This window comes from Uloborus diversus, chromosome 5 (assembly GCF_026930045.1).
Source record: "Uloborus diversus isolate 005 chromosome 5, Udiv.v.3.1, whole genome shotgun sequence".
Taxonomy (NCBI): Eukaryota; Metazoa; Arthropoda; class Arachnida; order Araneae; family Uloboridae; genus Uloborus; species Uloborus diversus.
Window position 1 is genome coordinate 37320930 of NC_072735.1, and position 25913 is coordinate 37346842.

A 25913-nucleotide genomic window follows, 5' to 3' on the forward strand; every position below is an offset into this window, starting at 1 on the left:
CTGAACTCCTACTTCAGAGAGGGAAGTTAGGGACTTCTAATTATAATGAGAGTCTTTTATTCAATTATTATTGTTTTATTATACTTTTTATTTAGGGGAAGGGCGATTTTCTTTCTTTTTTTCTGACAAAAAAGCATATTTTAATTCAACTATTTTTTCTCGGGGAGGAGAGAGGGTTTTTTTTTTTTTTTGGTCCAAATTGCAAAGCGGATTTTTCTTTGGAGGAAGAAGAATTTTAACTCTGTTCTAATAGGGGCATTTCATTTTTAAAATTCAATAGAATAGTTGGCTTGTGCTAGAAAACACTACTATTAATAATACTGCAATATTATTCTTTTTTTTTCAGGAGAGGAGGTTTAAAGTCACGCGTGCTTTAAGCAGATAGATCATGAGTTGTGAACTGTCAGCAGTTTTGAATCTATGACATTTTATGCATCGATTAACACATTTGTTGAACAATCTTTTTCCTCCTATTATTCAATATGATTGCCTTAATATATGAGATAATAAGGTAGGACCATCATGCAAATAAGCGATGTGTTTTTCGCGAATTAACAGTTCACTAAATCTGTATTTTGATTAAAGATGAAAAATTTCTGGAAATTTTGAAGTGGTGGAAAAAGACTTTTTTATCGGGTTTTTTCGGGAAAAAAATGAAAAAATGGATTTTTTTTTATGAACAAAAATAGGATTTCTTAATAGATCTGTGTTTCTGGGGAAATATAAAGGATTAAGCATTAAAAATATATGCAATCCAAACATCTTTTTTTTCTGCTTGACAGAAGTACACATAAAGGTAAGTTTAATTAGAAAACAAAAACCTTTTTGTTTTATAACTGAGAGCTTTCTTAATTAAACACTAGAAATAAGTCAAGTCTTTGTTCAACCAATAATATTGGGTAAGGTGGTCCAATCATAACAATTACATTTTCTTTTTTAGATTGCCATTGAAACTCGAAATAATAATTGCAATTTTTGTCTTTCAAACATGATTGATATTCATGAAATACACCACCAACTCAGTCAATTCCAGCCGAGGACTGCAGTTTCGTGCTTATTAGCACTCATCAGCCCGGCGTAGGAGTGACTGAGCCGGAGGCGGAAAACCTCTTAAGGAAGCCAAGAGTGCCTAACAAACTGGTAGCTAATGCAGAATTAGCACTGAAGGTTTTCCGTCTCCGGCTCAGTTACTCCTATGCCGGGCTGATGAGTGCTAATAAGCACGAAACTGCAGTCCTCGGCTGGAATTGACTGAGTTGGTGGTGTATTTCATGTATTTCTGCCTCAGCTCTGGCTATAGGGCGGTAACTTACTGAATGATTGATATTGTTTGAAAGAAAAATAAGTGTGATTTTCCTTCTTTACTGTCTGAAAATGAAAGCTATTGAGTTTTGATTTTTTTAAATCCAGTCTACATTCAAATCAAAACTAACTTGGTTTTTCTTTTTCTTTCCATTTCCAACAGAAACCCCAAACCAAAACTGGGTAATGATTTCTAAAGCTGAATCAAAACTTAAACTGGAGCTTCAGTTGATTCATACGGCCGTGCTAAGCACAATAGTAAAAGTAATCATATCTGCACTTTTGAACAAAACTGAGTTATTATAACCAAGTTTTTCTCTATTTCGTATTTTACCTAATAAAATGTTTTAGGGTCATTTGATCAAGAACTATTTTGTTAAAAAATTCTAAAAAAAAAAAAAAGACATCTGAATCAAATGTATGGAAGAGCCAAACTTCAATACACAGTATCTCAGCAGGAGCTCAACTACAGATTGCAGATTCCACTTTTGTGCTTAGCACTGCAGTATACAGAGTGCAGCAAAAAAAAAAAAAAAAAAAAACCTCGGACAAAGATTGCATCATCGAATGGAAGTAAAGTAATTTCATTTTAATGAGTGTCTTATTTATTTTTGTTTCTCACTTTACATGAAAATGATTTACAGTATATCTCCTAGTTTATGTATTGTTTTTCGGTTTTGTTACAATTTAAAGCAAAAGACCTGCTATTTTAAAGTTGTTTAACCAAGTAGAAAGACAGTTCGTTTGCTTGTTGTGCCTCAGCAAACAGTATTTGATGCGGTATGCTGCTTCAAGTGGCTTGGAAATGAGAGTCGATGTCCGTAAAGGGTGAAGGTACAAAAACGAACAGTGAACATTTCAGTTAATCGTCAGGTCATCCAAAAGTGAGTTCAATGAAATTATTTTGTTCGTAAGATGGGGGAATTTGACCGATAAAGGCGACTAACGGCAAAAACAGCTCAAACAGAAGTTTTACGAGTTCCAAAAAGTTCAGGCAATCGTGTGATTCCAAAGATGCCAGAAACGTTTGAGATGGGCCGCAAGTCCACTCCTGGAAGAGACCTTTCACTGATTTACCGTTCAGCCAGCTCATACTAACAGCTCTTACTTTGATTCTTTAATACGATTTAAAACTCCGATTAATAAGTTTATTCGGCTAATTTAAAGTTTTGTTGTGAGAAATTTCGCTTCTTTAATAGAAATGTATGCGGCCTACGGCCGCCCCTTATTTTGGCCGCACGTGTGCAATGCAAGCGCTGCACACCTACTAGGATCGGCCCAAAAAATCTCTGGTTTTTTGTGAATGAGGGCATAAAACAAATCAAAAAGTGTAGTACCAGAAGGATATTTTAGAAGCTGTTGTACTTCTGTGGACCTAAGAGCACTTCAGCGTAGCAAGATAGACTAGACATTTTAATTTAACTCCACACCAGTTCATACGGCCTGTGAAATCTTCCGAACGGTGTGGCCTTGCAAGTGTCTGGATTTGTCTCCGTGTTCTCTTTGTGCGAGTGATGAGGAACCGACGGCACGTTCTTGACTGGTGGACGACAGCGTGTTTTCTGCGGCTGAGTTCGGAGACATTCGTGATGAATAGGAGCAGACAGCAAGGGCGTATACAAGGGAGGGGCTCAGAAAGCCCGGGCACCCTCCAAAATCTGGAATTTTTTTAACAAAAGGTAGTTATTATTCGGTTTCAGTTTGCTCACAGATAATTTCCTAACTTTTGGCTACAAAAAATAAATAAATCTATACTAATATTATAAAGAGAGAGGGCGGATTTTTGTGTTTATATGTTCGAGGTAATCTCCAGAACCACTGCACCTATTTGAAAATTTCTTCAGTATATGAAAGGTGCTTTCTTACTGAATGAAATAGACTATAATTCGAAAAAAATCCGATAAATAGTTCCTTTTTTATTCCAATTTAGGCCCAAATTTCACAGAAATTCCAGAATATGGGAGTGAAAAATTACTTGCACATATTATTATATATCGTTGAAAAGGGTAGAATTTTCCGCGTTCTAAACAATTTGTTTTAATACTCTTAATTTAATTACGGCGGGAGTAATTTGTGTTTTTATCTCTAACGTTTTTAGGTTTAGCTGAAATTTAGGCACTACTTTCTTCATTAAATCTATCAATAAAAAGTGAAGGAATTGTCCCACAGTTTTCTTTTCCGACACCATTGGCTACATTTTTTACTCCAGATCTCTCTCGGCCTATGGTCGAAAAACTTAGCTTCTATCTTCAAAGGAAAAAAAGGTTACAAGCGTTTTTAAATCGAATTCGAAAAATGTCATTTTGATTCAGGTTGTCAACCATTTTATTTTCGCGTTTCCACGGTTACGCTTTTTGAATCCATTGTTTCTTTCCTTATTTTGAATTTAATTTCTTAAACTTATTTTATTTCGTGTTTCCATGGTTACGCTTTTTAATTTCTTGAAAGTATTTTAATATCTGTCGCCATTGTTTGGAAGAGTAATTTTACATGATGTTTTTTTTTTCTTTTATTTAAGCCTGATTGTTGAATATATGTCACTTGACACAACTTTTACTCTCAAGGTAGACCAGGCAAAGCCGGGCACACTAACATTGTTTTAACATGGGATGCAATATTTTCTAATATTCAACACTTTATATTTTCTAAGATAATTTTAACTATTAAGAAACATTTTAATCTGCAAAAAAAAAACTTTTTCAGAAAAAATGGGGGGGGGGGGGGGCGTTTGACCAAAAAAAAAAAAAAATCAGTAAAATTTTGCAGCAGATTTCGGAAAAATAACCAAAGAGTAAACATTTTAAATCCCTCGATTACAGGAGAAACCTTTAAAACAAAACTCGGAAATTTATTTGCTCATATTCAAGACAAAAATGGCAACAGATCTTTCGTCACTATGATTTTCTTCACACTATAATTTTTAAAAAAGCATTGTTGTGGAAAGTTGAGATGAAGCACTGAATAATAATTTGAATGGAGGAAAGCCTTCGAAAAATACCAAACATAAAGACGGGAAGTCTTAAATAATATAAGATGATTCTAAGCCAAGAACTCGGAACTCCAGCGCTCGAATACGCTACCTTGCGGTGATTTATAAAACTGCGAATGCAACTAAAACTTTGCCATGTTGCGTTCCATGTGTGTCTGTTGACGTAAACACAGGCAGTTTGTTCTGAGTATTTATTAACGCAATCGATGTGTCTTAGTTTGCTTTCAGCTACAAAAATTAATTCGTCCCTTAGTAGTATTCTCGAGCTCCTCAAAATAATGTTAGTTTTCATTATTTCCTTAATAATAGGTGAAAGCGAAAATTCTGGATTAACAAACTTGGATAACGTTATACAAGGTAAAAAATTTTATTGTTTTGAATGAATTTGTAAGAATATGGGAGTTTTTTTAATCTTAAATTAATTAAACTTACCATATTTTACAGCAGCATTTAGTTGGAATGGACAGTATGCAAAATATTTTCTTGAATATATTATCGTAGAACAAAATGAATAACCGAGAAAGAATTTACTTTATTCCTTTTATTCTCAGCTGAAAGGTATCGCCAAATTTGTTTAGGGTTATAATTTTGGCATTGTGCGAGCAAAGTAACCTTGGCGAGATTTCGCGTTTTTAGTTAAACCATTTTCAAATTTTATCATGAGTGGAATAAAATGGTAGTAAGATTACAGAATTCGATAAGTAAAAAGAAATAATGGTCAATCAACTGAAAAGAAAACTACCACCATATATCCGTGAGAATTTTGTTGATGATTTGCATAACATGACACAATTAAATCGTAACTCAGAAATTAGAAAAATCGAAACAGAAAATTTTTAAATTAACCGATTCGGGAATTCAAGAGAAATAACTCAGCTACAAATGGAAAACAAGCGCTAGCCAAAGCAAAGCAAAGAAGTATCATCTTCTTTTGGTAATTCGCAACTCCAACGAACTATAGGGGGCACTGCAGTCACTGTTTAATGGCGGAATTGAAAACTAAAACAAACGCATGTGGTAGCGAAGAAAATGCTTAAAGTGTTGTGATTTTTGTTCGTATGTATGATTTTTTCGCTTTATTCGTTTGAAAAGATTTTTCAAAGTCTTGTGGATATTCTGACCCATATAGAAAGAGATTAGAAACCAAAAAGTATTACGAAAGTAAACAATTAATGTAGAACACACAGTAAGTTGTTCTGAAGCAGCCATTTTCACGATGTTGAATTCGGAATTCATAAATTTTTGGTTCGCTTCGAACGGCATTTTCATTTTGTACCGTTTTTTCTATACATTAGTACATATTAAATTCAGTTTCGTGACATTTCCAGCATTTGTTGACATTTTTGTCACATAGTGCACATACGTGGCAGACTGTCAAGAGTAACGTTTAACACTAGATAATTTATTTCTATGACTATATGATTGGATATCCAAAGAAATCATGCATTTAATTCATTCGTCATGGAAATAATTTACCTGATATGCGAAATCTTGTCAAGATACATTATTCTTTCACATAATTTTAAAACCATAACACTATAAACAGATTTTTGGCGAACTTTTATTTTTTATCGTTCAAATTCTTAACGTTCTTTCTGGATTTTTCAATCTGTTCTGCGATAAATATTTTCAAGAAAATTTATTTGCATACTGTCTATTTCAGTAGGATACTGTAGTAACAAATTTTATTTAAATCATTTATGTGGAATTAGGTTAAAGAAAAGTGTCCAGTCAATGTTGTTAAGTTCGTTTTTTTTTCATCGAATTGAAAAACTGATATTTATTCAAATTCACTCAGAACAAAATAAATAAAATGTGTACTCACAGTTTATATATGGTGGTAGTTTTCTTTTCAGTTGATTGACCCTTATTTCTTTTTACTTATCGAATTCTGTAATCTTACTATCATTTTATTCCACTCATGATAAAAATTAAAAATGGTTTAACTAAAAACGCGAAAACTCGCCAAGGCTACTTTGCTTGCACAATACTAAAACTACTATAACCCTAAACAAATTTGGCGAAACCTTTCAGCTGAGAATAAAAGGAATAAAGTAAATTCTTTCTCGGTTATTCATTTTGTTCTACGATAATATATTCAAGAAAATATTTTGCATACTGTCCATTCCAACTAAATGCTGCTGTAAAATATGGTAAGTTTAATTAATTTAAGATTAAAAAAACTCCCATATTCTTACAAATTCATTCAAAACAATAAAATTTTTTACCTTGTATAACGTTATCCAAGTTTGTTAATCCAGAATTTTCGCTTTCACCTATTATTAAGGAAATAATGAAAACTAACATTATTTTGAGGAGCTCGAGAATACTACTAAGGGACGAATTAATTTTTGTAGCTGAAAGCAAACTAAGACACATCGATTGCGTTAATAAATACTCAGAACAAACTGCCTGTGTTTACGTCAACAGACACACGTGATGCGCAACGTGGCAATGTTTTAGGTGCAGACGCAGTTTTATAAATCACCGCAAGGTAGCGTATTCGAGCACTGGAGTTCCGAATAATTTGTAATGTCATATTAAATTTTCTAGCATTAATTGTTATTCTTGTCAGGCCACAATTATTATTTAGTTTTATCAAGAATTGATAAATATCGAATTCAACATCGTGAAAATGGCTGCTTAGAACTACGAACTACGTACTTTGCATTAATGTTTGACGTTTAGTAATGCTTCTTGAATTCTCATTTCTTTCTACGTGGGTCAGAATATCAACAAGACTTTGAAAATTAATTTATAAAGAATAAAGCGAAACAATCATACGTACGAACAAAAATCACAACACTTTTAGCATTTTCTTCGTTACCATGTGCGTTTGTTTTAGTTTTCAATTCCGCCATTAGACAGTGACTTCAGTGCCCCCTATAGTTCGTTGGAGTTGCGAATTGTTGATTACTTTTTTGCACCAGTCTTGCTAATGGTACATGGTATAGCGCCTTTTGATAATTTAGGGGGGGGGGAATACAGAGAAGTAATTTGTCTGAAAAATACAGACGAAAGCTTAGTGATAATCACAAAATTTTAAAATTGATGCGTCTTTTGGAACTTTATTAGTTTTTCAAATGTATCTGTATCCTAGCGTAGTGTGTAATTCTTCATTTGTTAAATAGAAAAGAACAAAGGAAAAAGTTCATAACTTATAAATAAGAAGAAAATCGAATACATGTAAGAATCAAAACGTTTTATTTACAGATTTACATAAAAAAATGTTCTTCTCATAGTAGTTCAAAGTCATCCAACTGAAAAAGAGAATTAAAAAAAAAAAAAACATTATTTTTTAAGACATTTTTAATTTTTCAAGTAAACAAACAATATGAAATTCAATTTGTCAGTGCTGGTTTTAACAAAAACAAGAAAAAAATAGAAAGGCTTTTTTTCCCCACTAAAGCCTTGGTATAAATTTATACGAATTGACTACTTATTTATCTATTTATTTAGATCAATTTGCATAATATTTATAAAAAAAAAACATATCCATTGTTACTTTATAATTTTCTCCATTACGCTTTTCTAAAAAATGAGTAGGGGGGAGGAGTAATCATGCACTAACCCTTTCAATGTAATGCACAGAAAATATAGGTTTTTTTCTGCAAATAACACAAAAAAATAAACATATTTCACCATTTCATAAAGGGAATGAGAGAATAATTTTCTCACAAAAAAAAAAAAAACACATATGTAACCCTTGCTATAAAACTAGGAGAAGAACAGTGGTATATAAAAAAAAATTCTTGCATTCAATCAAAATAAAGTTTAAATGAAACTGACCGATTTTTTTTAAAAATAAGATATTACAAATTACTAATTCATAATTTCACAATTATTATGACAGAACATTCAATTATTAATTACTAAAAACAAACCACTACTAAAACTAATTTTTTTTAATAAGATATAATTACTAAAAACAAACAAAAAAAATATTCAAAAACAATAATTGTATGAATCTAGAATTTGTGAAGCTATGACACAAAAGTATCTCGATGCAAAACTATCACATAATGCAGTACATTTACATCACTTATATCATGCATTCAATCAAAATAAAGTTTAAATGAAATTGACAGCTTTTTTTTTTAAAATAAGGTATTACAAATTACTAATTCATAATTTCAATCATTATCATAACAGAACATTCAATTATTAATTACTAAAAAGTGATTATTTCCATCTGCTATACCTCTTCATTGTATCTAGCCACGTGTTTCTTAATAGCTGAGCCATCCACCCAAGTAATAAAATCTTCCATATTCCTTGTCACTAGAAAGGCAGTATCCATCACAACATGTGGACCAACCCTAACATCTGAATTATGCTCAGAATAATAATTTTAAAAAGAATACTTTTTAAATCTGCACATTTCATTTTATAAGTCATCATAGCAGTTAAAGATATTGTTACGAGTCTGGCCACTTCAAGAAGTTCTTAAATAATGACACAGTTCTTGAAAAAAACACAGGAGGTTTAATTACAACTATGTACAAGAAATGGAGTTAACAACTGATAAATTAACCAGAGCAATTAAGCAAACCGCTAACTCACACCGTAAACTCAACGGCAGCACACGTATTTACATCAAAATACGCAAAAACACAGCGCAAATGCTTCACAATAACAGCTAATACACACTTTCCAGCGCAACGGCTATGACGAGACTAAGCACTGATCACGCTATGACTATTTATAAACCCATTCCGAAAATTCTACTACATTCTACCAATATTTCTCATACTTTCTTTTTATTCATTCACGAATCTTATCAATCGGAAATGGGAGACCATATACTTCATTCAAATGCAAGGGGAATGTTTATTCATTACTAGGGACCCACCCTGAACTTGTTTGGGTTGAAAAAAATATGTCTTAAAACAATGTGTGACTCCCCATGTTATCAATAATACTGCATGATACTTCATGTGAGGCACAGCAGTTACACATTTAGTGATACATTTTATCTTTCAGCAAGATTCTACTCTGTGTCACATTTCTAAATCGACTCATAGATTTTTAAACAGAAAGAGGAATTTTGGTTTTAAACTGGTCAAGCAACTCCACCAATCTCCATATTATCGAGAATTTGTGGTACGGCCAAATCTAAAGAAAGCAGTTCAAGACCTGGGGCCCGCCAACAAAATTGTGCTCATTGCCGCATTGAAGAGAGTATGGAAACAGTGTCAGAAACGATTAATGTAAACAGGTGGTAGAATCCATGTGAGAAAGGATTAAAAAATTGAATCCAGCAAAAAATGATGCATTCTAGTATTAATGTTTCTCTTGAAAGTTTTTCCCACCTTTAATTTGAATATTCTAATTTTTTGACTCAATGTAAATCTTCATCACTATAAACTTTTGGATTATTCTGTCTAAGATTATTTTTAATTGAGTATATTTGGAATGAAATGCACATTTTAAGATCTAAGAAAGGTGGCATGTTCATTTAAATATCTAATATGCTCTTATATTTGGTTAGAATAAACTTGTTTCCAGAAAGTGGGAAGTATTCTATTATTTTGAATTTGGATTGTTTAACATACAAAAATCCGCCCTCTCTCTTTATAATATTAGTATAGGTAAGAAACTATTTACAGGTTACATTACTAAGATAATTTTAAATGAAAAATAATAGAATAAACGCCAAATTTAGCCAGATTTCAACAAATTGATCAAAAAAATAATTATTATTTACAGAATTTGTAACAATATTTTATACATTTCATTCTGCATAAAATAAGCATGTATAAAGTTTTTCTTTAAACTATCATAAAAATTACAAAATTTGATTCAGTAAACCGGTACTTGAGTAAAAAATGACCGCAGTCTTTCGATAATATTTCTTCATTTCATCCAAGCACCTTTTGAATTCCTACTATTAGTTCACATTTTCCAAATATATATTTATCAATTCAGTTTTGAATGATTAATTTAGGAACAAATTAAAGTAGAAAATCAAAACATTGTAAATTATAAATTAAAAACAATTTAAAGTCGGAATTGACTTAATTTTTATATATCTTGCTAAAAATGAATTATAAAAGAAATGAACTAAGAGTTCCTTTTTGTTCTATATTCTGATGGTTAAGAAGTTATATTTTCCTCAAACGCTTAGCTTTTGCAAAGCACTGCTCTCAAACGTCAGCCTTTAGGCGATTATATTTTGCTAAAAGGTTCTCTGTTGAGTAATATATAGAAGAAAAAAAAACAATACTTATGAGGTCATATTTTAAGCATATAATAATTATATTCTATAGCAAACAAACAAGTAACATATTTTAAGAAAATTCAGCATAACACAAACACAAAACACCATTAAACAGCAATCAAAGGATACGGCCTTGTTCAACAAATTTAGTAGCAATTTTCAAAGAAGGAGCCATTCTACTCCTTACCATTAAAACGGGAAGTCTTCTTCTATAATAAATTTTAAAAAACGATAAAAGTTTCTAACATTTAAAAGTAAAATGAAAAAAAAAATCAATGGGAAAACATACCTGCAGAAGGACGATGCAGTTATTTTATCACAAAGTTCAAAATTTTCGTTTCTAGAAATTAATCCCATGCAATACCTGAAACATAAAATACAGCAAAATTAATTTTATTTTAAAAGGAATCGTTGAGAAAATATTTGGCATATTCGACACTAGATGGCACCACAGACATTATATTTCTACTTTGCTTCAACATCAAAAATTTGTTTTTCCACAAGACCGTTGTTCGATTCGGGGATTTGCGGTTAGGGGAAAGGGTGAGGGGAGGGGGGGTCTCACATTAGACAACAACCTAGAATTTTTTTTTTGAGGAATATTTTAGCAAAGAAAGAAGTCATACATTAGCGATTGTTTGCGGACATATCACCAAGGAGTCGAACAGAAATGAGATGGCAAATCCAGTAACAATTTGGCGCGATTCAAACTCCATTCATAAAACCCCAATTTAATATCGAGATTTCAATTGCCAGTCTATGTAAAACTGTCTTTTCGGCATCGGTTCGAACAACTGTGGAAAACACAATCCCTATGTATTTCATTCTTCACAAAAGTTATTTCTACCCAAGTTAGGAGATAATTTTTGGGTTAATGATTACTGAATTGCGAAATTTTCATATCTAAACTATAGTTCACAATAATATCATGTCATTTTATTTAATGACTTTTACAAAATTGCTGCGATTACTCGTTGAATATTTACAATACCCCTACTGGTAGCACATGCAAGCCCGGATCTGCATCCACGCAGTGCGGGGGGCCCACGTCCTTAAAGGGCCCAACGACCCAAGGAATAATAGTAATAATTGAAAAAAGCTAGCACTAAGACTTATTAAAATTGCTAACATACACTGCTGGCCGCTGGGGAGTTTGCTGCAGGGGGGGGGGGGGTCCAAAATTCATAACTCCGGATCTGAGCACATGATTCGGAAATGGAATTGAATTTTTATTGCTTTGTTGTTTTTCCGAACCGACAGCGTGCTTTTTACCGTAGAGTTGTTGTAAACATTAAGCTAGAATAAAAAATTCATAATAAAAATTTTAAAGGAATTATAGCAGTATAATTTCTTACAAGCATGCCTGATTTCACAAATAAACAAACAATTTTTAAAAAATTACGACACATCAGCTGTATCAATAATTTTTAAATAATAAAGTTGTTGTATCTTTGAATGTTTTAACACAGTCGTTTTTTAACATGGGGGACGTAGAAGAATTTCAAGGGAGGCGTGAGTGCATAAAAGATGAAATAAAAAATGTCAAGCAGACAACTATCCTTTCATTTTTGTTGTAAAAGTGGCTTATGGGCAAAACAACCTAACACTATAGTGTGGACCATCTGAGACCGTGAAAAGCCGTCTTTAAATAAAGAAAGTCGTTAAATAGAGCGCCGTTAAACAGAGAGCCTATATATGACGGACGCTCCTTGCATGAGTATATACAACGCAAAACAGGGGCGGACTGGCCATGTGGAAGATGTGGAAAATTCCACATGGGCCGCACCTAACTCGGGCCGTTTTCTTTTTTTCAATGTTAATTTTATTTTGCAAAAAAAAAAAAAAAAAAAAGATTTTAGCTAGGCCGGCCGTTCTTGTGTATTTAGAGTCACAGTCAGTTGTCTTAGACTTAGACATTGAGATAACTGCAATTGGGGGGAGAGGTTTGGAGAGGATGATGATTAGATGGTTTTCCACTTCCAGTGGTCACTCTTTTCTTGTCGAACTATTGCCGTATTGTATCTTGTTACGAAGTGAGAACGCAATGGTTTCGTGGGGTGGACCTTCGCCCAAAGTGAAGCCTTAAGGGTGGGCCCTGGTTAAGAGCAGGTGGTGTCTCTTGCTATCTATGTTGGAAATTGATGTTTCCTGGAATTCTGTGATGAGGAGCGGTATATTGGGGGTGAGGATATTTTTTATAACCATCTAAAGCTGCCTGGGAAAGATTACATTAATCCCTTTCCTTCATATGAAAGAGACTCCATCCAAAGAATAGGATGTATACCAGTTCTGGTAACATACAAAACGCCTGCTAAGAAAGTTTTTTTTTCTCTCTCTCTCTCTTTCTCTTCCCTTCGTGTTTACTGTTAAGTTTCCCGCCACTTTCTGTATAATAGACGGAGCCATGTCTTTTTCAATCAATTAGGTAATCCCTCTCTTCGCAATTTCGTCTCAGAAAAATAACGAGTCATTTGTTATACAGTGTGGAATAACATCTGTATTGAACTAACAATGACAAGAACTTTTTCGCGGTAAGTTTAATATTTTTAGTCATGTGTTTGCTAAAATTTTGTTGTTTTCAACATTTTAAACAAAATAATATGAATTTAAAATAACGATTACTTTAAATTAATTTGTTTTCGTTTATTAAATTACAAATCCAGAGTCGTTGAAAATAACTAGATTGGTCTTTGAAACTCCTAAGCAAAGTGTGCTTCATTTTATTTCTTTTCAATCGTATTAATGGACAGTATTCATCTGACGTCACTGCAGGTCAAAACCGGCACTGCGGTGCATTGTGGGAACTGTAGCAAACGAAAATTCGTCACTACAGCGTATAATAACACTTGCATTTATGCGGCTTATAAACACTTCTTTCTATTTAAAAATGAGAAGTATTTTTAAGTTTTTTATAAAGAAACTATGTAACAGAATGATGAACAATTCATCTAATAGGAAATACTCTTTATTATCGTAATTTCATGGGTTTAAGCCTCTTTGGTTCCTCATCAGAAACATGGTGCAAACTCGAATTCTCGTTTTACTTTTCCCTTTTCTCGGAGTTTTTCATGCAGTTAAGAGTCTGTATAAGCCCTAAGCATGTTCATGATGCATATGAAGTTCAGTAATCCTTAAATAAAACGAGTTTTTTTAGCATTACTAACACTGTGCAGTTGGTCAAAATTCCCGCAGACGGAGAGATGATGGCCAAACCGTAAGTAAGTTCCATTATAAATAGTAAAAATAGGTAATATGTTACTCTCCCGTTCCCCATTCTCGAAATCTGTGCATCATTTCTTTTAAAGCATTTTTTACTATTGATCATTTTATATTTAATTCAGTGCTGTATTTGTTGTGGTTATCAAAAATTAATCGTACCGAAAGCCGATGTGACAAAACAACAATGCATTATATTTTCTCTTTCCTCACTCTTTCTGTCTGTCAACTGCTGTCATTGATTTATCGACACAAAAAAGTTTATTATCTTAATTTGAAAAATGAAACTCAAAAAAAAGTTTTCTTCGCCTATTTTTTTTCCTGATATTTCTTTGTTCCAATCACTCCTTATGAGGCTTCAAAATGCAGATTTTTATACCTATTTTTCAAAATTTTCTCCAGGGGAGAAACCCCCGGACCCCCTGAATTGGGGATATTCCATACCCCACTTACAGGGAGAAACATTCATCACTATCTTGATATCATTCTCCGTTTTAAGCTGAATTCAAAAACGGACAGCAGCCAAAACATTGAAAAAAAAAAGAAAAAAAATTAAACTAAAAAGATGGCTTCTTTCGTCATCAACAGAAAAGTTTTCCAGATTACAAAACTAGGATTTTTTTTTCTTTTAAAGACATGTGTAGTCTTTGAAAAAACTTGTTCTTTTCTTTTTCTTTATTTATATAAAGAAAATCACTAAAAACTTTCGGGGTTGGGAAAAAGACAGCCAAAATGTTTGGGGTAGGGCCGGAAAGAATATTTTTCCACATAGAAATTCTAGGGCCAGTCCGCCCCTGACGCAAAATCAGATTTTATTATTTTTTTTAAGGTATTGTACCGATAGCTGTTTTGTAATATTTTATTACTAAATGTTACGTTAAACTTTTTAAACAATAAAATAAATAAATAAATGCAAGAGTTTAGGTCCTACTGAGTTAATTAGACATTGCACAAGCAACCAATCCAAAATTAAGCACCTCTATCTTAGAATCAGATTATCCTTTTTTTTTTTTTTTTTGGTAAATTTTCTTTAACATTCGAAAGTCAACCAAAGTGAGTGATAAATGGGTGCTTCACTTGCCAAATCGATTAACTCCATAAAACAAAAAGTCGAGAAAAGTGATGCAGAAGATAGTGTTATCCATAGAAGTGAATGGGCCCTCGTGTTACTTTCCTGCCATCACAGGATCAGAAATGTATTGAATTAAAAGTTTAATATAGATTCACATTCTAAGCATTGATTAAGCACAATTAAAGCAGAAATGAGGATTTTTTTTAAAAAAGTGCAGTTAATCGATTTGGCAACTGAGGCATCCAAATCATAAATCCTTCGAACAAGCGATGATAGCACTTTTTTTTAACTTGTGGAGTAAAGAAACATTTAAAAAGTATATGGTCGAGCATATGTGTATTTCTCAAAAATAAAGACACAAGAAAGAGATATTCAAACAGTTCAAAGTAAAGTAACCAACGAAATGTGGTACTGTACAGTGGTTGAAAAGAAGAAAAAAAGCAACTATGATGAAGTTTACGATTTTTTTCACGAACTCGCTTTTTACGAGCACTCGTTATAACGAGCGAACCCTTTGCGTTCGTTATAAGCGAGCTCAACTGTTCTGTTAAACTTAGTGAGCGAAATAACATAATTTCACTCACTATTTGAAAGCTAATTTCGCGCCGTTGTTTAAAGAATTCAGAAGTGTCTTATTTCATTCAAAATATCCAGGGAACTCAGGGGCGTGCGCAGAGCTTCAGTAATGGGGGTACCATTATACAAGGGAGTCTAGAGATCACCGAATATTACTCAGAATACTATTTAAATAACCACCGAAGAGTGGGGAGACGGCCGTCGTGAATGAATGAAAATAACTGAAAATAATTCGTTGTATGAAATTGTCGGTATCTGAATTCTTTCAAAAGCATCTGAAATATAGAGAGAGGATTTAGCTTCTGGATTAAGGAGTCATTACTAAATCTGAGTACTAGAAATCAAGGGCGGATCCAGAAAATGTTCAAGGAGGGGGCGATTTTTTTTACTGTTCACTTTTTGGAACTTTAATCTCTTTAAACTTTCGAAGGAGTGTACTGAACCCCATCGCTTACCCTTATGTAAATAAAGGCGTCCTATAGTTGTGTTTCTTTCAAAACATATCCAGGGTGAGCCTTTGAACCTATCCCTAATTACCATCTAAGATCGTCTAAAATTGAGATTTTAGAATTTCAATTTCAAAAAAAAATCCTACTGAAAGTTCTAGTCCCCATCCCCAGAGTAATAAATAAGAGATGGGCTACGATTGCGTTTTCAAAACTTCGATTCCGGAAGAATTCCGGGGAATAGCTCCCTTTCTTCTAACACCATCGAAGATTATGTAAAATTGCGTTTTTAAAACTTTAATGTCGAAAATATAGTTTCTCGGCTGAAGGAGGGGGCGATCGCCCCCATCGCCCCTCCCTTGTATCCGCCCTTGCTAGAAATAGATCAGATCGGGACAAATCTTACCTTTCGCAACAAAAAATACGACTGCGTAAATGAAAGAACAAATTTCAAACAAAATATATTGCCCGGAAAACGGTCAATAAACTATACAATTAAGATTTGCCTAACTTCACTGCGAATTTTTTTCGCAGCTTCCAAGAAAAATAACCCAATTAGCAAGTTCCTTTTACACACACTGCAAAAGGAAACAAAAAAAAAGGGCCTAGTTTTAAGGTCAATGCAGTTGATAAAGAATGAAAAATTGATTCTAGATGAAAATATTTTCATCTTATACACACACAGCAAAGAAAGAATCATGTATTCTTAGCTCCTCAGATCTTTGATTTCCATAAAAGTACATAATCTTTACACGCCAACAAAGGAGCCTCTTTTGCAGGGAAACTAAAAGATTTCGTTCGAAAACTATTTTCCATTAGCATCCGATGAAAAATTCATGAATCTAGCGGGGATGCAAAAACACATAACGCGTAATTAAAGGTCTCCCCCTTATACCTGAAATGAAAAAATCATAATGCATAGGGAAAAACCGTCTATTGAAAATGGTAGAACCCCTTCAAAGAACAGGGCGACCTATCCGACATTTTGGTTCTCAGAGTGCTTTGGGGCGATTCTCGAAAATATGTTCCGTGCGTGACGCTAAGGTTTCTATTTTATTTAAGTAAAGATAAATTAAATATGGGATTAACTGTTATGCTTTGATAGTATATTAAAGCAAGTATTATTCCCCAACAGCATTATTTTTTGTAGGCTTCGGTAAGCTGGAAAAAATAAAAACTTAGCGTTACGCACGAGACATTTTTTCGAGAATCGCCCGTTGGAAGAATTTCAAAATATGCGCTACTACAGCCAGGAGCGCCAAGATAAGAGGTCAATATACCTCCCAAAAAGTATTCCTTATTATTAATAATTCGGCAAATTTGGAGACAATAATGCAATATGTTATTAAAATAACAATAACAACAATAATAATGAGGTCAAATGTCTCTTTCTTTATGTATATATATGTAAGCATGCTCGTATATTATCATTCAGTAAAATTCGGTGTTTCATTCGGTAAATTTCGAATTTCTCTTCCCGAAAAACTAAGTTCGGAGCGCCTCTGATTATAGCTGCTGGCAGGGGCGCCCCGAAATTAAATTTTTGGGAATGCAGAAATTCTCAACACGCCGAATGGAACTTGCCGAACGATAAAATACAGATATGCACACAGAGGTACATTTAATTAAAAGGAACATTCAATCATTTAAAAATTGCAAAAAAAAAAAAAAATGTATATTTGCCGACTCGTCAGACAAAGCTTGCCGAATGAGGATTTTTGGGAGGTCCCAGTGACCTCCTAAGATCTCCCATGAGTTCCTGGTCGCTATATCGTAAAAATAACTGGTAGAAAACTAAGTGTGCATAACGCCACTTAGAACCAATCTAGCAAGTGTACTGATTTCTTAAACTTAATAATAGCTTGTATGAAATGCTTCCACTTTCCAGTAAAGAACAATTGCATTTTCATACCTCATTTGTTTCAAACATGAATTAATGAAATCTCCTCTTTTCACAGAAGCTGAAATAATCAAACATCAATTAACAAGTTCGAAGCTTAGTTACCAGTTTTCTTCAAAGTGGTTTTAGTACAAGTACTATTGCTGGTACCAGTGGCGTAGCTAGACCCGACTTTCGGGGGGGTTACTTCTTTTATATATATATATATATATATATTTAATATATATATACATATATATATATATATATATATATTTATATTTAATATATATATACATATATATATATATATATATATATTTAATATATATATATATATATATATATATATATATATATATATATTTAATATATATATATATATATATATATATAATCGCTTGGAATTTTTTCCTTTTCTTCTTTTTTTTCTTTCTCTTCTCTCTTCTTTTTCTCTTTTTTTTTTTTGAGACTAACTTTTCGGGGGGGGGGGGGTTTGTCCCCAAAACCCCCCCTTAGCTACGCCCCTGGCTGGTACCCCAGAATTCGATTTAGGCATTTTTGAACAGACACATCAGTAGAGGTTCCCTTGAATACTGCAATCAATGAAAGTGCTGTAAAGTTGCAATCACGGAGAGTTTTTTTTTTTTTTTTGAGCAATCACGATTGCTTATTGCTTTCATTTGACTGTTTTGATATGCTATCATTTTATTTTCCCGCCAGCACCCTCTGCAGCATCACCGTCGACCGGCTCTTCACGATGCTGCTCCTTTAGCGAAAGCCATCTCCAGGTTGCGTCAATATCCTACAGTTACACGCATACATACACGCACGTACAAACAAACACATACACACACATACATACACCTACACACATACACACACGCATACATACAGACACCTACACATACACACACCTACACACAACTACCCACACACTAATGCCTGCACACAAACACAAACACATATGCCTACACACATATACACATTCTCCCCACCACCACAAACACTCATACACATAACTACCCACACACTCATACCTGCACACAAACACACACGCTCGAGATTGCGAAAAACATAATTTGAATTCCAGATGTCAAAATTCAAATTCAAATTATTATTATTATTTTGCACATTTTACAGGCTAGGGCAATGATTTTCAACCTATTCACTACGGATGACCACTTGGTACCCTCCCGAATCCTAAGTGGACCACAAACGACAGAAAAAATATTTTCACAATAATTAAATTAGGTTAAACTTAAAAAGTTTTCTTTAATAAATTTAATTGCAACACAAAAATGAAATAGCTAGCGCTTTTACTAGCTTTACGCGGACCACAGGTTGAGAATCACTGGGCTAGTGTACACTGAACCACCAAAGCGAAATAGAGATAGAAAGCAAATCTATAGCTAGATAGCAAAAAATGAAGTTTTTTTTTTTTTTTTTTTGAAGTTGAAAAGTCATTTTACTATCCACTTTTTACATCGCTTATGATTTCAAACATCGTAATAAAAAAAATAAAGCTATAACTTGGTATACTTCTATGTATTCTAAAATTTTCGGTTTCCTTTAAACCAGAGTGCCCCGATGAGAGGTCACTGCGACCTTCCAAAGGATTCCTTATTCGACACATTTTGTCAGACGATTCGGAAAAATTTAAAGTTCTATTCAGCAAAAATATCATCATTCAGAGTAATTCGGAGCTCCATTTCTACTTTCCCAAAAATTTAAGTTTGGGGCGCCTCATGGGTCTAATGGTAAATTAGACCTCGGGTATCAGGCGTTCTTTTTTGGAACCAAAATGTCGGATAACTGGGCTCCGCTAATAAAAGTGGTGGAATGTTCTTGGAGGTTGTACCGCATTCTTCGGTCCCTTTTTACAGCTTCCTGACAACTGTCCCGAAAGTTATTACATCATCAAGTGCAATTACGCGAAATGACTCCAATATGGTCTTGGTGAAAAAGACTTATTTATTTGTGCTTTCAAGATTTTAATAGCTGCGGCTATTATAAAGATGAATATTTCATCAGCTGAGGAAGAGGAAAAATTAAAAGGAAATTGCACAGTTGCGAAAGATCAACAGCAATTTTAAATTCTTTATGACCCTTACAGAATTTGAATGTCAAAAAAAAAAAAGGCAAATGAAATTAGGTAATGAACTGTTCTCATCGTTCTTCTGTGAGAATTCTGGAAAAAGAAATCGGAACCGTAAAGTATTTAGGTCAGTATAAGAAAGAGGTTTGATTAATGCTCTAACGAAAAGAGGCTCCTAAATAATGAATTTAAGAGAAACAGAAAGACAATTTCAGAGAAATAGAAACAATTGATGACCGAATTCTTAACATGCGAAGTGAAATGATAACATTTTTTTTTTTTGAAAAAGAATTCTCAATATTAAATTAAGTCACCTCAAAGTTTGTTTTAAGAAGTTATTCCAATGACTAATACTTGCAGTAAGTATGACAGCATCTTCATATAAATGGTAACCGATGATCGAGTAACCCGCGTGTTTCAACAATGAAACTCGCGCCACATGCTAATTTGATAATATGTTTTGGCCGGGACGGTCCCGGTTTTCAAACAAAATCCCGGTGTCCCGGCCGGTTTACATCACGTCCCGAAAATCGAAACAGATAAATTTGATTTACAAATGACCAAAAAGATCTAAAACTAATTAATTGTGAACGATTATTTATCATTTGTAATATTATTTTGTAAAATTAATACCAGATTATCTTGTGAGAATTTTGCTAGATTAAAACGAAAAAAGTCCAATAAATTGAAAAGATCTGAGTATTGTTCAGTTTTTTATTCCTCATTCAAAATGTTTTTTCTAACTAAAATAAATTGTAAATATTTACATCTCGGAAGTGAAATGTTCAAATTATTTGCTTATGTCATTTTTTATAGCCCTGTTTTATGTTCATAACTAATAACCATATATTCATAGCATTAAGAATAAACTGCAATATAAAAACTTCAAAAATTAAATCAGCCAGGGGGATTTACCCCTTTGAATACTAGGGACGCTGGGGGAGGGGGGAGCATTCCGGTTTCCCGGTTGAACATTTCAGAAATCTGGCAAAGGAATACTGTAACTACCTTTCCAGTAAAAAATACAAATCGAGTGAAGACAAAGAAATAAGCAAAACGAGATACAACAACGTTCAAAAAGTAAATATTCGTAAATTTTTGCAGAACTTGTGGATTTTGTCGGGTGTCTCTTACATCCGTAAGCTCGCATTTTTCAGCAGTGCAAAAGGGGGGTCTTCACAATTACGAAACGTGTGTGTAAGTTATTGAAAATTTGTCATTTTTTAAAGCGGTATTATACATTCTTAGAGTGAGAAATGTAATGGATGAGTCAAGACATTTTTTAATCACTCGTATGTGATTTAAGGATAAGTTACTCCATTCAGGGCTTTCTTAAAGACAGGCCTTGCCATACGAAGTAAAACGCTAACTTTTGTGCAGTAAGCATTAATGGACAAATCAACGCTGTTGTGCCCTAACTGAAAAAAGCTTATACGATCATATTGCACTAAGACTCTCTCCTGTGAGAGTTAACAGTTCAAGTCTAATTTAGTCCATCATTATCTTTAAAATATTAACTACTTTAAGAACCAAGTTAAATGGGACAAAATAGTAAGTGAATAAGAAAACCATCACAATGCTGGAAATAAATCGAATGATAGCTAATAATATGCAAGCGAGAAAATCAGTTTCTAACATAGAATAGACCTTAAATTTCAATGCGGGGCCAACTCAAAGAGACCGCATGATTTAATGATTAATAAAGCAGATCTGTAAGAATTTAACTTCTCTCTGTTCTGAACACTCATGGGACCAAAAAAAAAAAATGTTCAGATTATGGGGATGTTCATTAAAGAGACTGGATGATTTACATGTATTCACCAGGGCCAATGGCGCAGCGAAGGGGGGCGGGTGAAAATACCACCCAGAGGCATTGGTTTTAACATAAATGCAAATTCTAATACAATAATTTATGAATATGAATGGGCTGTTTTTGTCGAAAAACTCCTTTCAGAACGTATTTTTGACCAAAAACTCTCCTGCAGAAGGTATTTTTGATCGATAAACCCCATCTAGAAGGTATTTCTGGCTGCGCTAGTGACCAGGGCCATCAAAATTTGTTCAGATAGGGAGAGTCCACTGTACTGTATAACTATTTACTGCAAAAGCTCAAAAATGACCACTGTATAAAATGGCTCACCACTAATTACCCAGGACACGCGAATTTTGCAAGAGACTTCAGTCCGTATTTGTGAGTAAGAGTCTGTGCAATTCAAAAGCAATGACGAGAAAATCCCAAAAGGGGAGAGAAAAAAATCCTATCGATACAACGAAGAAGGATAAAACTTTACAGAAGATCACTTTTAAAAAGTTAATCAGTCATTAATAAATTTTCGACTTCCAGCAATGAAATTCCAAGATTAAATTCAAATAACAAGAAAAACTCTTTAATTACTATCTTTTAGTCAGTAGACAGCCAACAATTGATTATCGAATTGAAGTTAGCAAGTCGGAATAACAAATTCAATCAATACGTGAGGAAACTTGATGGCTGAAACTGGCTCGAAGAGTAAAGATTCAAATCAACCTCATAGCACACATTAAGATCGAAACTCATCGCATTGTATTATATTCCGATCATGTTCGCCGATAATACAATGGGTAATATTCAATATGTCGGTCGAGGTCTCCGAGACCGGTCGACATTCCTAACTGTTTAACAAGAACAATCGACCTCTGGTGTTTTCTGCAGGAACAGGAAGAATCGTCCAGGAGGTGGTTGCATTTGGGCTGGATGAGACAAAAGAAGGGGGGGGGGGAAGGGTGGTGGCATTACGGTGAGAAATGAACAAGAGGTCAATAATTAATCGGCAGTCAACGTGATCGAAGTATAGGCACTCCATCGATTCAGAGTCACGACCATAATGCAGAAAAATAACAAAAGAAAAAATTCTAGCTACCAATCTTTTTTTTCCGTGGGGCAAGTTGCTCTTGAGATTGGTAGGTGTTACTTGCAAAACTATCGTTCCACTACTTCTCAGCCTTGATGGAGTCGCGTCTCGCTTTTAATATTCGAAAAGTAATTATTGCACAAAAAAAGGTAACTGATGCTGACCTTTTCCAAGAATTAAAATTAAATTATGCAGGTTGAGTACATTATGATGAGCTTCGACACACTATAATATAAGTTCATGGGAAATAATAGAATATTCATTGTTCATTCGATACAACGTCCTTAACCTTTACATGAGAATATTTTCCACATTCTATCAAGAAGCATGGTGGCTTCACCTGGCATATAAATACCAGCATGCTGATATTTAAGAGCAAACTAATAATTATGCTGGGATAACATCATTAAGTGATATTTTTCAACCAAATCGATGAAGAAATAAAAATACTTGAGAAAAAATGCACAAAAACCAGAATATAGTTAACCTAACATCATAAAATTTTGGTAAGGATAAATCTGCTTACATCTTGTTGAGACAAACTAATTATTACAGGTAAATGTTTTTAATCATTAATATGTTCTTTTCTTTGTCGTCTGAACTTGCAAGGCTTTTAGCATTTAATTGATTAAGGGAAAAGACTTTAAGGACTACGACTAAAAATATGCGACTTTTCAAGACCTGTCATTTTAACTTTAAATACGAGTAAACGGCAGATAAAATGTATTTTAAAAGAACACTACTACGTCGTTAGGTGGATAAGAAAATGTCAGAAATCCATCTTTTTTTTTAAACATTTACTCTGTTTAAGTTGAGGTTAACTAGCAAAATTTTCCTTCGTGTATGTTTAAGAGGGAATACGCTTCCAAATAAAAATTAGTTACTGCGTTAAATAATTACAGAGTAAAAGAAAAAAGTGGTTTATTGCCATTGATTAAGTAGAGCTATTAATCTGCAGTTTTTGGTAAATATGGTAAGAGATTCGTTTATATCAGGGCTAGACAGCCATTTTACAGCTTCTGCACACTCTCGTATCTGGGTCATTCCATACGAAATGAGCAAAATTCGCAAAAAAGTGGTGGCCGCATGGTAACAGATTTTTATGAAATTTGGTATACAGGTTCCTTTTATGCCTATATAAAAATATCTAAAATATTTTTGTTTAAAATTTTTTATTTGAATAGTTACATGCGATTGAAAATTGGTCAAATTGAACAGCATTCTCATAAATGCTAAATGTTGCATTTTTGAAGGCTTGTATCTTATTAACTATTTAATGAAAACATAAAAGTTATATGTTGTTGCAATCTATGGAGTAGGGTAATTAATCTGATGTCAGTAAAATTTTCAAAGTTATTATAGTTAACTTTTAACCGAGTTCCAAAAACTGAAAATATTTCAATTTTATCATAATTAAGCATTTTATTTTTTAATCTCAATCTTTAAGGAATGCATTAGCTTTGATGAAATTAATACCCAATAATGTGCTAAAGTATCATAAAAGAAATACCTTACTTTTGAAGTTGTATTTTAACTCATTTTGTCTTCAAAATCAGTTTTAAACTTAGTGCCATTTTGTAAAATGATGATTTTCCCCTTCACATACACACAAAAATTCAAATGAGGGAAAATTCAGACAGATCCAAAATTTTACAAGAATAAAGAGCTGTGTTTCTACTATTTGCTTGAAGAAACTCGAAATTGGTTTTTGATTTCCAAACGTAAAATAAAATTCAGAAAAATAGCATTTTCTTTGTGTTTTATGGGTCAATCCATACAGGTTCGATGGATTTGTGCGTTCAACCATTTTTAATTTTTTTTGAAATTCATATCCCTAAAAGCTGGATATGAGATATGTTTAAAACCACTTTTATTTTTCCTCTCAACTGGACCTTTGATTTTTTAGAGGTCATCAAAAGTGATTTGTCGTAGCCAAAAAAGGGACTTTTAGACCTTCGCATTTTGGTCAAAATCTATTTGAATTACATTTATGACAATTACTTTAACGCTTTGATGTTAAAGTGCATAAATTGATAGTCTTACATGGTGAGTTACGTAGCTGTAAGTTAATAATTAAAATAACGGCAACAGGTTAAAGTTCAGGATCTAATGTAAAAATTTTACTCATTTCAAAGGGAGATAACTCGCGTATGGGACGGAAACACAAAATGAAATACGGCGAAAACTAATCACTGGAACCATGCTAAAAAGAATATGTAACTGTTGCTGTGTGTTTGTGCACCCTTTATGGATTACAGCCCCTCAAGAATCGGAAAAATGACAAAAATGACATTTTTAGATCCCTGTAAACCAAAAGGGGATGGAATTCAAAATAAAATTTCGTGGCCAATTAAATATTCCATTCAAGTACTATGCATGTTATACATATTGTTTTTTGAATTTGGTTTGTAAAAAAGATACAGGTCTTAGAAATTGAGCAATTTTGCTAGTCAATTCACACACTAAAACAGAAATAAAAAGTGTGAAAACTTCATTGCACCTTCTTAAATAACGTATATTGTGCCCTATATAATACATTATACTGATTAAACATATTGTAATTTTCAAAATAATTATTTTAATTTTATAACTTAGAACTATTTGAACATGAATGAATAGTTTATACTGTATGGAACCTGTATGGATTGACTCTTATGTGAAATTACGAGAATTCAAAACGCTAGATAAACGTCTCAATGATGCAAAAGCAAGTATATCTAACATTTATTTCGATTTAAAAAAATGTACATTTTAGCAAGTACTTCATAAAAATGCTTTTGATAAAATGAAACACGAAAGAAATGGTTAGTTTTGCTAAACTTAAAATTAAAAGAACTAACTAATGAAATTTTGCCTAAGTTTAAATTACTCTAGTAACAAAAATACGCTGATACCAATGATTAAAATTTAATAGCATCTAAAAGACACTTCAATATATCACATAAAAAAACTTGAGTAAATTTAGAGCATTCCCTCATCTTCAAAAAAACATCTGAAATAGAGGAAAAAATGAAATTTTCGATTTTTTAAAGTACGATTTCGTCATCAAGAAATTCATAAACAATAACTAAATTAGAGCAGATAATTAGTTATAGATAGTTTTTCAATCTGAATCATTTTTACTCTTATATTTTCATTAAAAGAGCTAGAAGAGTGATTTGAAATCTGAAGTAAATTGGCAAAATTTCAATATTTGTTAATATCTCAGATTCAGAAAAAGATCC

General features: G+C 33.0%; 1 protein-coding gene across 1 annotated transcript in view; it reads right to left on the bottom strand.

Annotated features, from left to right (window-relative positions):
- Window positions 1–7478: 7478 nt before the first annotated feature.
- Window positions 7479–25913, bottom strand: part of LOC129221886 (U3 small nucleolar ribonucleoprotein protein IMP3-like) — a 68745-nt gene continuing 50310 nt past the window's right edge. The window contains exons 3-6 of the mRNA XM_054856258.1: window positions 10801–10875; window positions 10641–10720; window positions 8493–8617; window positions 7479–7551 (exon numbers count right to left, since the gene is read on the bottom strand). Of these exons, the coding sequence (XP_054712233.1) occupies window positions 7528–7551; window positions 8493–8617; window positions 10641–10720; window positions 10801–10875 (304 nt within the window). The 3' untranslated portion in view covers window positions 7479–7527. The remainder of the gene's footprint in view (window positions 7552–8492; window positions 8618–10640; window positions 10721–10800; window positions 10876–25913) is intronic.